Raw genomic sequence first — 15,484 nt, 5'->3', positions numbered from 1 at the left:
AATTAAACTAGTTGCTTTGGTATTTAGCCTTGAGGCAAGTTACATGAACTTCCCGATATGTTTAAATAATCGACTTAATCAAAAAAAATGTGTAAATAATATACTTCATCAATCCTACTTTAAAAAAAAAACGATAATAATTTTAGCAAAGTTTGACGAATTTTTGAAATTAAACTACTTGTCGTAAAGCCGTAATATTACAGTAAGTTCTATAAGACCATGATGTATATCGCCAAAAAAAGTTCCATGAAAATCGGCTTAAATTTTTTTTTCAACAGTTCATCACATGAAAACGGCTCGGTAGATTTTCACCTAAAACTAATCAGTATTATTCCCAACTAATATCTTTCGAACAGTTTTTGATTTTTTAAAATCGGTTCGATGAGCTTAAATGTGGACGAAAATTTAACACTTTTTTTCAACATTTAATTACAAGAAAACAGCTCGGTAGATTTTCACCTAAAATTAATCAGCATCATTCCCAAATGATATCTTTCGAACAGTTTTTGATTTTTCAAAATCGGTTCGGTAGGATGAGCTTAAATGTGGACGAAAATTTAACACTTTTTTTCAACATTTAATTACAAGAAAACGGCTCGGTAGATTTTCACCTAGAATTAATCAGCATCATTCTCATCTAATATCTTTCGAACAGTTTTTGATTTTTCAAAATCGGTTCGGTAGGATGAGCTTAAATGTGGACGAAAATTTAACACTTTTTTTCAACATTTAATTACAAGAAAACGGCTCGGTAGATTTTCACCTAGAATTAATCAGCATAAAATTTTACAGTTAGAAATTTGTGAAAAGTCTCTTTGATGTTGTGATGACTGATGAGTCAAAGTTTAAGTTTCATCGAATTATTGTTAAAAATGGCTGAACCGATTACAAACATTTAAAAGCCATTTGATGACACTCGATAAGGAAATGCTTTGATTAGGTTCGCAAAACAATCGACAAAGCCATTTCTTTGGAATTAGGAGAAACATGCAAAATGTTTCGCTTTTGAAAATTAAAAAGCCGTCTAAAAGATTTGTTTTGATTATGGTGCTAATTAGTAATTCAGTTTTTTTCTGATCAAATTTAAAAAAAATAATAATGAAATTGAAGACGGTGATAAGATCCATCAATCGAGCATCCTAAAATATTAATAAAAAATGGTATTAAATATTTATTGAATTCATTAGAATTATGACTAATAAGTTCCACTTTTAAAACATATAAGCACGTGTTTGTGTTCTTAGTTTCTTCTTAATAAAAAAATAAATTGCCAAACCTTTCTTTTGGATTACTTTAAATACAATTTAAATATTTAAATCATATTATTAATTAAATGATGGATTCAAATTATGAGAAAACTGCACGAATATTTGAGTATTTATCGTTGGATAAAATGGTTATGCCTTTTAATAAATTAGTAAAGTAGTAAAAATTTTAATAGAATGGGAATAATAAAGTGGTTTATCTATTCCAATATGTAATGCTAACATTATTATAACTAGAAAAAACAGATTCTATCCAAGTTTTTAAGTGCCATGACCTATTGTAAAAATTGTGAAACTAAGAACGATACTCACATAATTATTGCTTAAGGTGATTGATCGTCTTTTTATCTTTCACTATTTAACGCATGCTCTTATTATTATTATATTATCTTATTATGATATTATATTCTTATTATACTCTTATTTCCTATTCTAATTCTATTACCTGTACCAGAGGTGGGGAACCTTTTTGCCATTAGAGGCCACACATAAATTAGGCAGCAATAAAAGAGGCCGCATAAGCTGATTGATCTAAAAAAGTGACTTTTGTGAAATTATTATAGTTTTTTTATAGTTTTGACAAATTATTGCATTATATAGAAAAAAGTAAATAAAATACTTCAAAGTTTTAAATAGAATATAATATCTTATATATAAAAATGGATCGCAAAATGTGTTGGTAAGCGCATAACTCAACAACGCCTGGACCAATTTGGCCAATTCTTCTTTTAAAATGTTCGTTCATGTCCAAGGATGGATCTTACGGAGAGAAAAAATCGAATAATTTCCGGGAAAACCTTAAAAACAGCCCTTTTCTTTTTTAATCGAGTAGGCAACGAAATTTGTAGAAAAAAACAATGATCTATGTCATGACATTTTGTGTAGTTTTGATAATCTAATTTTTAATATATTTATATAAACATAGAAATATCTTTCTATTAATTAACGAGCTATATTGGCAGCCAAAAACATTGGTGTAAATGAATTAAATTTCAAAATTCAAGAGCAAATTAGAGGCGAATCAGTTGACTCGGCAATTAACCAAGACAATTCACCGGAGTTTTTAAACTCGCTGGATTTGCAAGGATTGTCACTTCAAAATCTTCAATTAAAGATTGGATCGCAATTATAATGTTGCGAAATATCGAGCAACCGCGCCTTTGCAACGGCATAAGGTGGTAGCGATAAAAAAACTACCAAACAACGTGATGGAAGCAACTATAATATATTGAAAGAATAGTATAACGCAGAAGATGTTCTTGCACCGTGCATCCCAATGTTTCCGACTGATGTGCCATTTGAGATTAAACGACTACAGTTTCCAGTGCGTTTATGGTATCATTAAGTGTTTGTGGTATTAATTTGGAAAACACATGTTTCTCACATGGAAAATTGCATGTTGTCGGAAGTATTGGAAAACCATCAGATTTGTTCGTCTATTACAGTTTTAAGATTTTCAAAAAAAATTCCGACATTTGTCTTATAGAAGCTTGTGGCCCGTGACAGACTGGTAGCCTCTGGTGTCCTTATCGAAAGTTGAGGCTGTCTTTTAAAAAATCCCCTTATCTAGTCTTTGGATGCAAGTTTCTTCTCTGTCCAGTTATTTGGTATTTTCTTTTTAATGGCAGTGGCGTATTCATAAACCAATTCGCGTGTTTTCAGTTTTGATAGTCCATGGTTTAGTTTAAAAGATGTTACAAGATATTCCGAAATTTTCTTTTCTTCATCTTTTGTGAATATTTGAGACGATATAAATTTACAAGAATTATCTTTTACGACACCACCCTGCTTGATATACCTTTGAAGGTTAGATCTTGGTATGTCATATTTATTCGCAGTACTTTTAATTTTAGCACCTTTGGAAACTTCTTCCAATGCGCGCAAAATAATATCTTTAGGGATTTCACGTCGCTTATTTTTCTTTTTAAATGAAAACGGCATTGTCCTAAAAAGAAATGATTAACCACTCAATCCAATAGGCATAGCAAAAAGACACCAAAATACACTAAAAACAGAGGGAGCATTGGGCATGCCCAAACCTCCCTCCTACCTGCGTGCCCAATGCTCTCCATAACCTCACTTTTCAAATAGATTAGAATAAGATTATTTTTATCAAATGTAGAAACCTAATTTACTGGCAAATATAATATTCATTAAACACAAAAGAAAAAGATAACACAGATACTTACCCGTTTTTGCAGATTTCTTTGATAAGTTACATCAAATCACAAATAAAATATTTACTTCTGTACGCAGCAAACCGTTACGCGCATGTAACTTGACAACCAAGTGAAATGACAGCTGACACTTTAGATAAGCGGTGTTGCTAGTGAATAAAGTATAGTGCTGTGGTAGAAAACAAAAAATATCTATGACAGTTTTGGAGAAATGAGGGGGTCCCAAACCTCCCGACTGCCCAATGCTCCCCTACTCCCGCCGTTTACCCGCGCTTGCTTGAATTTCTTCACGTTGACATTCAGAGCACTGGGCAGAAATCACATTGCGTCAACACCCGCTAGGGCCATCGCAATGCTTTGTTTTAATTAGACAAATTTAGAATTAAAAATTAGTTTTCACTTTGTCAATTTTTATTGAAAATTCATGATCGGCTGTCAAGATTATTAATGGATTTTTATTTTGATTAATTTTATTTTATTACATCATGCTACGTTGTCATTTGGTTTCTATAACCATACGGCTGTTTCTGGAACCTCTTTCTCTAGTTCTTATTCATTTTTATCTCCGACAAATTATTTATTGCATTTATAAACATTAATAATATTTTTGTCTTATTATCTCCGGTAATTAAAAATATCAAATGCATTTCACAATGGATTATTTTAAACTTTTTAAAGAATTTGCTTTTTATAACATTAGAGAAGTTTGTAAAATCATAGTATCATTGAAGTTGTAATATCATAATTGATAAATCAATTATTATTGCTGGAATTATTATAAAGAAATGGCTTGGCGGGAAACTGGTGTCAAAATAGATCACTGTTTTAACCCGCACTTGACAATCTTAGGGGTACTGTAAAACTCTTTGCTGATGTTTTTTGTCCCCCATCTTCTAACTGAAAAGATACCTAAATGCATCAGAATATTGTACTTTGTTAATCTTCCGAAGTTTATTTGGATAGCTTGGATTACAACATCGCATAGTCGTAGGACCGAAAAATTTAGTTTTTCTTTTTTCCCTTTTGCAGTAAATTTATTTACCTGGTCTTTTATTAATATTTTTTGCATTAGGGCGCGAATTGTGGCCTTATCATTATACTGATTTTCAGGGGCCAGCTCATGTATCAAGCCTGATGCGAAGTTTTCCTCTTTTAAATTTTCTTCCAATTCATCTATTCGTTTCATATTCTTTAACGGAAATGTAATGACTTGGTTTCGCTCGTCTTCATCTGAAATCACTAACGATTGCAGCTTATCCTCAAGGGCAGAGGTAGTTAGTTTTTTTTAAGATTTATTATTACATTTAATATAAAAAAAAATATATACAATCTATAAATTTTCAACATGAATATCATCTATCTTCATTTGAAGATAACAAAACAATTATTTAAACTATTCACTTAACTATTACTTTAATCTAAATAATATTTATCATGTGGCAAAAATATCACAAAAACCACAAACAATATATTTAAGGACAATACAACACTAACAAAAACATAAATGTGGTGGAAAACTTTTGAAAACCTAAAACTGTAATATTTATTTTCACTAAAGATCTTTTATAAAACTAGGTAGAACATAGTTAGAATACCAGAACATATCTTTTGTCACAGAACCTATCACATTAATTGTTGTGTTATTATTCACTAAACATTTTGAAAAAAAGAATTTTGAGATTTTATTTATTAATTCCATAATTTCCGGAACTTTTATTGCCTCATGTAGTATTTTGTTTGATATATAGTGTAGATTTACTGGATTTCTTGATGTTCCAAAAACTATCCTCATGCAGAGGTAGTAGCTTGAGTGCCATTATGAATATCTTGACCTGTCACAATGTCAGGCTCACAATTTTCTATTATACGTACCAAAGTCTGGACATCTTCCGGTAAGTTCTCATCAAAATATTTGTCCATTATTTTTAATAATTTATTAACTTTATTCTTTTGTATTGTTATTTTGTTTCACCCAATGATACAGTTAATACAAATGCTGTCAGTCGATGAAACTTCTTCATTATTGATGGGTAAGTTATTCACTTTGCTTTTGTACAATCAAGAGATCAACATTATTGCCCTCACAGAATTCTGCCTCAACGTTCCTTATGTCATCAAAGATAAGATTTACTTATCAGTAATTTTCTGCAAAAAGTATTAATTATTAAAGTATATAAAGTTATAATTACTTGGCCTTGTTGCAGATTATTGTCGTGATTCTGTAATTGGCATAAAGGAGACACCTCTAATTTATTAAATTCCATAATGCTTGAAGAAGCTAAAAAAACAAGCATAAAAAATATATAAATCATTAGAAAATAGATAGAGTACCTGATTTAAATACACAATTACATCATTTAAAATTAATAATGAATTAATTATTAAACAACTTGTATTTATCTACCTGAAATGAGATTAATATTCTAATATAGTATGCCCCTGCCTTCACATCACTTCTGCGAATCGACATATCAAGTTCTAAAATAATGTTTTTTAAAATCTAACCATCAAACACATATATAAATTTTATTATTACTATTACGGAATCTATGTTTATCAGGAAGACATTTCTCGTCTAGATATTTATAGAATCCTGTAAAAACCAAGCAAAATATGAATTGAGCATTTCCAATAAGAGGTTTTAGTATTTAGTCCGCGAACATCCTGATAATAACATGTAATGACATTACTATCTGTACGCAAAGTTAGTTTAAAGCTATAATCTGTGGTCGCCATTGATATTATTAATTTTAAGATTTTTCTCACCATTTCACCATTTCATCATTTCAGTCCCGGTGATATTGAGATTTTTGAAATTGGCCTAGTCTTTTTCTGCAGTTAAGCAAATTTTTTCTAGATTATCATAGATTGTCTTTGAATACAATTTTTAGTGGCTTTGGCTTAGTCCTTAGCGGATTAAATTTCCCCAATCTGAATAGTTCGAAAGACGACGGAGATCAAGGTACACCTACAATGTTAATGATTATATTTCGATATTTGTCTGTTTGATATATGTTTTAACTATATAATTGAAATTTAAGTGTAGAAATTGAGACTGGCCATTTTTGTACTTACTCACACTATTGTACATACATTTCGGTATAGATTGTAGTGTAAAAACAATGATTATTTTTAACTAAAAGGTAAATATCAGTATAGGTTATTGAAAAAATTGGAGTTTTTAGGCATGGGTACAGAACAACGTCTGTACTAGTTTAAGTATAAATCTATTTCGTCACTCTTTTTTGTCTGGCGCTGTTTTCTTATGTAACTGCCAAAAGTCAAAACTGTCTGGCGTGATATCAATATCTAAACTTGTAGTAGAACTGTTCAAACAAATTTGATTTTTCAATGCATTTATTGCATTTAAGTCGGCATTGGTGTACTTAAAATAAAATGCAAGTTTTGAAAGCGTGGATCTAGTAATGTGGCTATAGCCATTGCTATAGCCTCAATGTCATTGGTATTGCGTGACATCAATATATAAACTTGTAGAAGAATTGTTGAAACAAATTTGATTTTTCAATGCATTTACTGCATTTAAGGCAGCGTTGGTGTACTTAAAATGCAAGTTTTGAAAGCGTGGATCTAGTAATGTGGCTATAGCTATTGCTATAGCCCCAATGTCATTGCTATTGCGTAACATCAATATCTAAACTTGTAGTAGAACTGTTCAAACAAATTTGATTTTTCAATGCATTTATTGCATTTAAGGCAGCATTGGTGTTCTTAAAATGCAAATTTTAAAAGCGTGAATCTAGTAGTGTGGCTATAGCCATTGCTAATTTTTTTTTCTAGATTCGAAAACCGTCTGCTTGCAGTGTCAATTAAAGCTTGTTTTAATTTGACACAAAGGCGCGATTTTGGTATAAATCAACTAAAGATAAAACGTTCGACACCGTAACATAGTATTGAGTGCATAATTATTTATTTATGTACTCCAACGGCTGCAGTAGATTAGATAATTCTCTACTTCAACTTCAGCCGCTAATACAATACCGGGAGCATTTGCATCACTGATTGTAATTTGTGCGACATATGAAGCTAATTTTAAAAATCTCTCTAGCATGTAGTAACACGAATTCTGCCTTATTTTTACATCTAATATGAACTTTAAAGCTTATGCGAACTTTCACATTAAGCCTTTTTCAGCTTATCTGAAGCTACAACACTTGTTCTAAAACATTTGACAAAGTTTCTTACTTTTTTAACAAAATTTATAACATCAGGATCAGCAAGTGCCTTATCTGCAATTAAATTAATAGTATGTGCAAAACAAGAATGGTGTTTTTCAGTTGCTCCATATTTATCAAAAAAATACGCATAGCACATATTTCATATTACTGGTGTTGCGGTGATGATAGCTGCTGTTAAATTATGTACAGCAAGGTATAATTCAAGATTATTTTTTTTTAAATTTGTCATTTCGAGACAAATTGTGTTTTGTAAAAATAGCGCCAATTGGCCATAGTTCTGGATATCTAGAAATTGTACAATAAGTAATCGTGATTATGTTATTTCTCACAAATGGGAATTTGAAAAAAAAATTATTCATTTATTTTTATGCGCTTTACAACTACATTATTAAATTTATTGATATGTGAAAGAAAAAAGAGAAAAAAGTTTTTTTCAATTAGTTATGAGCGTTTAAAAATTGATTAAATTCAAAAATTAGTCATGTGACCGTTAACGTGCCACGATTGGCTACCGTGCCTGTGACGTCAGATTGTAATTGCAACCTCATAACAGCGCAGTGCCGTTACTCTATTGGCGCAGTGCTTACGGCTATATTTTACGGAACTTGATAAACACGTGTTAAATTTTCCTTTAAAAACGATTTGTTGAAGTTAATTTAGTTCAACTATGTGTGATACAGGATTTATAGAAGCAAATTCTGATAATGTTCCTAATATTGATATATTTATGGTAGCCATTTAGCCATTTCTTTTGTCATGAAAATGTTCTTAAATTTAACTTGAAATTATAGGTGTTTGTAAATTCACTAGTGCTGCTGCGATGATAACAATATAGTCTGTTAAAGGTAACATATTATGATTAACAACCGTATGAGGTTTGAGAAAATCAAACTCTCTCATTCGTCCAATCACGCGTTCTATATGAATACGTCTAGCAGCGATTCGTTTGCCTTGTAAAACACTGAAGGTGGTCGAATTAATTCAATATTTTTATTGTCAAGAAGCTGAACAATATTCTTGAATCCTCGATCAGCCATTACAGCACAACCTTCGAGTAACTCTTCTACTATTTCGCTTTCCTGAAATAACAATTCATCTGAAATTCGCCCTATAAATCCTTTTGAGATGAAATTGATAAAGCCATCCGGTGTGCAAGATATTAAATATTTTAATGTATTACACTTTTTGTACTCTGACCAAGTTAATGATTGATGCTCTGGATCACTAGGTTGCTCGATTTGAATCTCAAATGCATCAATAATACAGGCAGTCCTCGTACTTACGGCATGTTAGGTTCTCGAAATACGCGACGTAAATCGAAACGACGTAAGTCGAGACATATTTTTTCATATGTTTACATGTAAAACTCAAGGGTTAGGTTCCACACGGACTCGAAATAATAAAAAAAACTGCATTTATAACAAAGGACGTACTTTATTATTAAAAGTAAGTTCTTAAAATAATTATATATTATGCACTTATGAAATAGCTAGTTATTTTTGGTATTTGTGTGTTATTAATTTTAATAATAATTATAAAACTTATACATATGTAATGATAAATAATAAATTAAACTTTTGGCTTAAAGAAACTATCAATTCTAGATTGTTTGGCTTCTTTCTTCTTGCTATCATACAGATCTTGGTAACAGTGATAGGCTGCACAAATTTTGTTATTAACGTTAAAACTTCTTTCAAAATTAGGATCATTTTCTTCAAAAATTTTCATGGCATTCTTCAAATTTGCAAAGGCTACGGAAAGTTTTTTTAGTGTAAGTTCTTTTTCAGAGTCACTAATAGAAGAAGCTATTTCTTGTGACTCGAGTGCTTCCTTTTGTACTTGTGCCTCCAATTCAATAAGATCTTCATCAGTCAGTTCTTGCGAATGTGAGCTTAACAGATCATCAATATCATCAGTAGTAACTGCAATGTCAGGGAAACGGTTAGCCAAATGAACAATGTCAGTTGTGATCTCATCGACATTTGGTTGATCTGTAGATGTTGAACTTTCAAATGGCTCAAAAAAAATGGGCGTAACTTTTTCCACACTCCTTTTAAATTGTTAGGTGTCACCTCATCCCACGAAGTAGCAATATTTTTTACGCATTGCAGGATATTATAACTTATAACCAAAAATCTCTCAGCTCCATGCCATCATTTTCATTAGCCTTTACAGCCTGTGAAAAAGTTCTCCTGAGATAATAGGCCTTAAAAGACGCGATAACTCCTTGATCCATCGGCTGTAACAACGAAGTGGTGTTGGGAGGCAGGAACACGACTTTGATTTGAGGATGAATATCGGCAATACGCACAGGATGGCCGGGAGCATTGTCCAAAATAAGTAAAGCTTTATAAGCCAAATTATTGTTTGAACAGTACTGTTTCACTTCAGGTATAAAATGCTTAGTAAACCATTCTTCAAAAACTATTGATGTAACCCATGCCTTTGGATTAGCCTTCCATATAACTGGAAGAGTACTCTTGACGTAATTTTTGAGAGCTCGAGGATTTTCAGACCTATAAACTAAAAGGGGTTTCAATTTAAGATCACCCTCAACATTCGAACCCAATAACAACGTCAAACGATCTTTAGCCGCTTTAAATCCAGGCATAGACTTTTCTTCCTGTGATATAAAAGTACGAGAGGGCATTTTTTTCCAAAACAAACCAGTTTCGTCCACGTTAAAAATTTGTTTAGGCGAATAGTCTCCACTTTCGATAATTTCCTTTAATATTCCAGAAAAACTCTGAGCAGCCACATGATCGGCACTAGCAGCTTCTCGAATGTTATGTAACGAATATCTCGTTTTAAAGCGCATGAACCATCCGCGACTGGCAGAAAAACATTTTGTTTCGTCACTATTATTCTCGCCACGTTTATTTTGCAGTGTGTTGATGATACTCAGCGCCTTATTTTGTATAATAGCCAAACTTAGAGGAACCCGTCGCTGGGTTTGATCTTGAATCCAACTGTACAACAGTTTTTCCATTTCATAAATTAAAGCATTCCTTTTGCGTATAATAGTGCTGTTTGAAGAGACGGAAGGAAGAGCTGTTAAGAGTTTTTCTTTATCTTTCATTATTGTTTGTACCGTAGTGCGTGATAAATTAAGTTCTCGTCCAATAGATGAAGTCGAATAACCGCGATCTTTGAGTTTTAAAATCTTAGATTTAACCTCCATTGTAATTGACTTTCTTACTCTCTTGTTCACTTTATTATTACTGTCTTGTTTAGGTGGCATTGTTTAAAATTCACCTAAATATGTATGTAAACACAAAAACTGTCAAAGATGCAAAAAAACTAATTTATTACGTCTTGATTGTCCGTTGTCCCTGAATGTACTAAACAAAATCAGCGACATTTGCGGGGTATTCCCCGCACGAGACGACACCGCGCTCCGCCCGCGCCCCTCACGGACATTGACCTTGCGACAAGTGAATTCTCCGATATGCCGGAAATCGAAACTAATGACGTATGCTTGAGGAATAGTGTCAAAACATTGTTTGACGTAACTTGAAACGACGTAAATTGAAACGACGTAAGTCGAGGACCGCCTGTAGCTACCACATGACTATACGAAGATCTAAATGCTATCGGTAGTATTCTTTTTATATTATCAAGCTCAGGCATGTAAACAAGCTTTTTAAAAAAAGTGTCAATACCGGAATTGCTTTATTAAAAATAATGCTAGCGTTGCTTACACTCATTCCGAACTGTTCACTTAATCTTTCAAAACTGTCTTGGCGTCGAATTTTCATTAAAAATAATTTTATATTAGTCATATTGGTATTAGAAATAACACTGAGACGTTCCAACATTAGGGGCGTCTATTAATCACGTGAGCTAGTTTTTAAGGATTTTTGGACCCCCCCTCCCCCTTGGTGATACGTGGTGATATTCAAAATTACCCCCCCCTTCCCCACCAAACATCACGTGTTTTTAGTTACGTGAAAAAACAAAAATTTTTGATTTTTTTTTTTGGAAATGTTTGAATTTTTTTAAAATAATCAGTTAAAAAATAAATACACGTGATATCTTACCATACCCCCCTCCCCCACGTGATATTTCGTGATTTTTTGTCAAACCCTCTTCCCCTAAAAACCTCACGTGATTAATGGACGCCCCCTTACGTTAAATTTTGGAGGACTTCAGTATAGGCCTTCAAATTGTCATCAATTAAATAATTTGTGACTTTTACAATTTCACCTTTTTTTACAGGAGACTGTGAGCTACAGTCTATATAACTCTAGTCGCTATTCTCTGAAGGCTCATAAATCTCTCGAGAACTGTTTGAATTTACGTACACGTAATTTCAGAAGCTTGAATCATTTTTCCATTGATATCTACTGAAATCATTCCATTGAATCATATGATATCTGCTGTAAAAATAAGAATATGTAATACTGTAAAAAATAAGAACAACCTTTGGGTTGTGCCGTTGTACTATCAAATGCAGCTTTTTTGCACTAATTTCAATATCTAAATTCTCCGCGGGGGTATTTCTTCACTTTCAGAGAGTTCTGAGTTATTTAAATCATCGTTTGCATTATAGTCTCTATTATTGTTGTTGTTCAAAGGCCGTTTTTGCGATAATAAGCAAGAGACATTTTTAGAATTTAATAAAACAGGCTCACTATCTTTATCAATGTTTGATTCATTTTCAGTGGTCTGTATATCATTTGAGAGATAATACTGTATAATACCTCGAGAGAGATAATTATATTATTTGATGCACATAAAACTCACTAGCTTTGATAATAATTTTGATTGGATATTTTATCCATGTCTCCTCGTCAGGTACTACATCAAGTTTCGCCCACTTCAACACCTGTTCTGATCTTTTTTGGGCAGCCATAAACACTTGGATCTATCCTTATTAAGCCCACTAATTGGTATTAACTCTACCGTTTTTATTGTTTTTAGTTTCATTAAATTCCACCACTGCATACATTTTAATATCTTCCGTCATTTTCAAAATTTTAGTACAATAACCCAATAAACTAATAATAAACTAGTGGGGCGCATGGCATCGTGCCTTAAGGCAATTGCTGGAACTTCCCGTACCAGAAATTATTTTTTTAAAAAGATTAACATTTTTGAAAAAATTTTACTCTGATAAAATTGATTTTTGAGAAACTATAAATTTTTGACAGAAACTTACTTTTTGTTGAAAAATTTTTTTGAAATATTTTGGAAATTCTGAACTTTTTTTCAAAGCAATCGTACTGCTTTAATGCATAGAGACTAAATATCGAAGCGCGTAAGCGCCGCGTCGTCGTCTAACGGATAAACACTGGTACGGAACCCATAGGAATGTTATCAAATTTTATACTTATTGTTAAAATCTTTATAAAATATATGATAATTTGATATGCATATGTCTAATGTCTAATGATTATTGTTGACCGCCAAATGTTATTTTTTTTTTAGTTTTTTTTTACAGATCTCCGAAATTTACACAAAATTGAAAAGTGTGCTCCGCATAGTCACAGTCTAAACGCATTTGCAAATAATTCTGTGCGACATTTTCACTTATACTGTGCTTAGCTTGGCGGCATTTCACATTTTTCAATAATTTTCACAAAATTTGAAAAGTGCTCCAGTACATAAACAGTCTAAACGCACTTGCGTAAACATTTGTACCATAGTGGCGCTTAGACTGTGCTTAGCCTGGGTGATTTTTTGAATTTTTAGTCCAAATTCAAAAAAAATTTTTGAAAAAAAATTAGAAAAAAATTTTTTTTTTTCCTAAATCATTATTTGTTGAAACAAGCAGAAAGTTCTTTGAATCATTTAAATCGGACGCTTAGTTCTCTCAAAAACTGCAATTTTTTTTAATTTAGCTCTGTATCTCCGAAACCTCTGGCCTACCTTTGCCAAAACTAATCAGCACATCTCCCTATCAATAGGATCGAATGTTTTTCAAACCATTCAAATCGGTTGATCCGTTCTCTCAAAAACTCGTCTCTAAAACTCGCTTCTATTATTTGCACTCTTGCTCCATATCTCCGTAACGGCTGACCTGTCTTTGCCAAAAACTAATCAGCACATCTCCCTATCAATAGGAATCGAATGCTTTTTAAACCATTCAAATCGGTTGATCCGTGCGCCCGAAAACGTGGACGAAAAAAAGGCGGACATGCAAACACACACAACCACACACACACACATCCAATTTTTCTGAGTATGCCAAAATGTTCAGAAACCTTCAAAACGTCGAGAAATGTAAAATTTTTGATTTCGATTTTTGGACGATTACTATAACTTACCCTACGGGAAGTTAAAAATAATCACTTAAGCTCTAAAACTCAGATAATTGACTGCGCGCAAGGAGCAATATCACACTTTCTTCGGATGCCGGTCTAACTGCCGCCCGTAGCGGCGTCTCAAAGCATTGCACAAACCGTGAGCACGAGTCTTCGATTCTTAAAATTATTTTGCCACTGGTACATATTTATACACCATTGCATTTTTTTTGAGATTAGAAATTCATATATTATTGAACATTAATTGATTGGATAATAATAATAATTTAAATAAAAACATACAATTTTAAATAATATTGAATTTCGAAGTATTTATTGCGTCAAAATTATTTTATTATCTACTTTTTAATACATGTTTAAATAAATTTAATGAAGCTATTGCAAACAGTGAATTATTAATGTTCATAATATACATTTACATTTCACATGAATGAGATTTAACAATATTTTATTTTTTCCAAGAAGTAAATTCTGTTAAACCTACATCAATTGATGATATTGGATAATCGAATACTTCTCTACTTTTACTTTCCACTATACCAATTATTTCTCCGGTAATGTATTTGTCTTGTATATTTAATATATTATTAATTACAAATATTTTATCATCTTTCAATTGAATTATATTATCTGTATGTTTACAAGTAAGAGTGATACCACGTAGTTTAACTTTTTCTACCATTATATATGCTTTTTATGTAAATCAATAGTCTCGAAGGTAATTGTCCATACATCGGGCCCGATCCACTTCACAAACTAGCCACATATTCTAATTACGCATTCTTTAGGTTTGGGGACATCTTCCGACACGCGCGCGCCCCCCCGCATGACATTCTCTAGGCTCAATTAAACACATCTTTTATTAACACTTTCGTGCGCTAGACCGCACGTTTTGCTCTCTCTGATGCCAATAGTCAACACTCACCCCATGCCACGACTACTCGCGGGTCTTCGGACACACTCCTCCTCAGAGATGGTTCTCATATTGGTTACTCTCCCCGACATTCGTAACAGTATGTACATAAATGCACTCCCACAAATTGTTTTATTTCAAATTATTTTTATTTGATTTGCCGTTTAAATTTTAAATATATAGCCCACACATTTCTTCCAAGAGGCCTTAAAAATACAATCATTTTACAATATGGATAACAATGAACATAAAGGGTGGCCCATTTAAAAATTGGAATTTAATTTTGTTACAAAATGAAAACGGCTCAATATTTTTCAATGGTTGAACATTTATTTAATATGTTGATTCATGATATTTATTTATGGAAAATAATTTCGGTCAAATGACCACCACGGCTGACTTGGCAGTAGCCCATTCGATCCACCCAATTTTTGAGTACATTTTCGATTGTTTCGGGCATTATCTCAGCAATAGCAGCTTGAATTTCGGTCTTGAGGTCTTGAATTGTTTCTGGATTGTTGGCGTAACATATATCTTTCACTGCTTCCCAAGATAATAATCCATGGCGTCAAATCGCAGCTTCTTGTTGGCCAATTCACATCAGCATTTTTTTGCTGATTATTCGATTCCAAAATGCGCGTAAACAACATCGATTGTGGCGTGTGCT

General features: G+C 32.3%; 1 protein-coding gene across 1 annotated transcript; it reads right to left on the bottom strand.

Annotated features, from left to right (window-relative positions):
* Positions 1 to 8,555: 8,555 nt before the first annotated feature.
* LOC113381739 (tigger transposable element-derived protein 1-like) lies at positions 8,556 to 10,879 on the bottom strand. The gene is made up of 3 exons (XM_026620467.1): positions 9,768 to 10,879; positions 9,214 to 9,688; positions 8,556 to 8,717 (listed from the first exon to the last, which is right to left on the bottom strand). Exons 1-3 carry the CDS (start codon positions 10,877 to 10,879, stop codon positions 8,556 to 8,558), a joined length of 1,749 nt encoding a protein of 582 aa, XP_026476252.1.
* Positions 10,880 to 15,484: the final 4,605 nt, after the last annotated feature.

Source organism: Ctenocephalides felis, unplaced genomic scaffold (assembly GCF_003426905.1).
Source record: "Ctenocephalides felis isolate EL2017-DRISC unplaced genomic scaffold, ASM342690v1 CF-g0.4_SCAFFOLD_03046, whole genome shotgun sequence".
Taxonomy (NCBI): Eukaryota; Metazoa; Arthropoda; class Insecta; order Siphonaptera; family Pulicidae; genus Ctenocephalides; species Ctenocephalides felis.
Note: the sequence above shows the minus strand (reverse complement) of the source record. Positions and strands in the feature narration are given on the sequence as shown.

Coding starts and splice junctions, on each gene's coding strand:
- LOC113381739 (XM_026620467.1), bottom strand. CDS start 10,879: ATGCCACCTAAACAAGACAGTAATAATAAAGTGAACAAGAGAGTAAGA. Junction 9,689..9,767: donor ATGGAGCTGAGAGATTTTTG/GTTATAAGTTAT, acceptor ACAATTTAAAAG/GAGTGTGGAAAAAGTTACGC. Junction 8,718..9,213: donor ATAGTTTCTTTAAGCCAAAA/GTTTAATTTATT, acceptor TTGTTATTTCAG/GAAAGCGAAATAGTAGAAGA.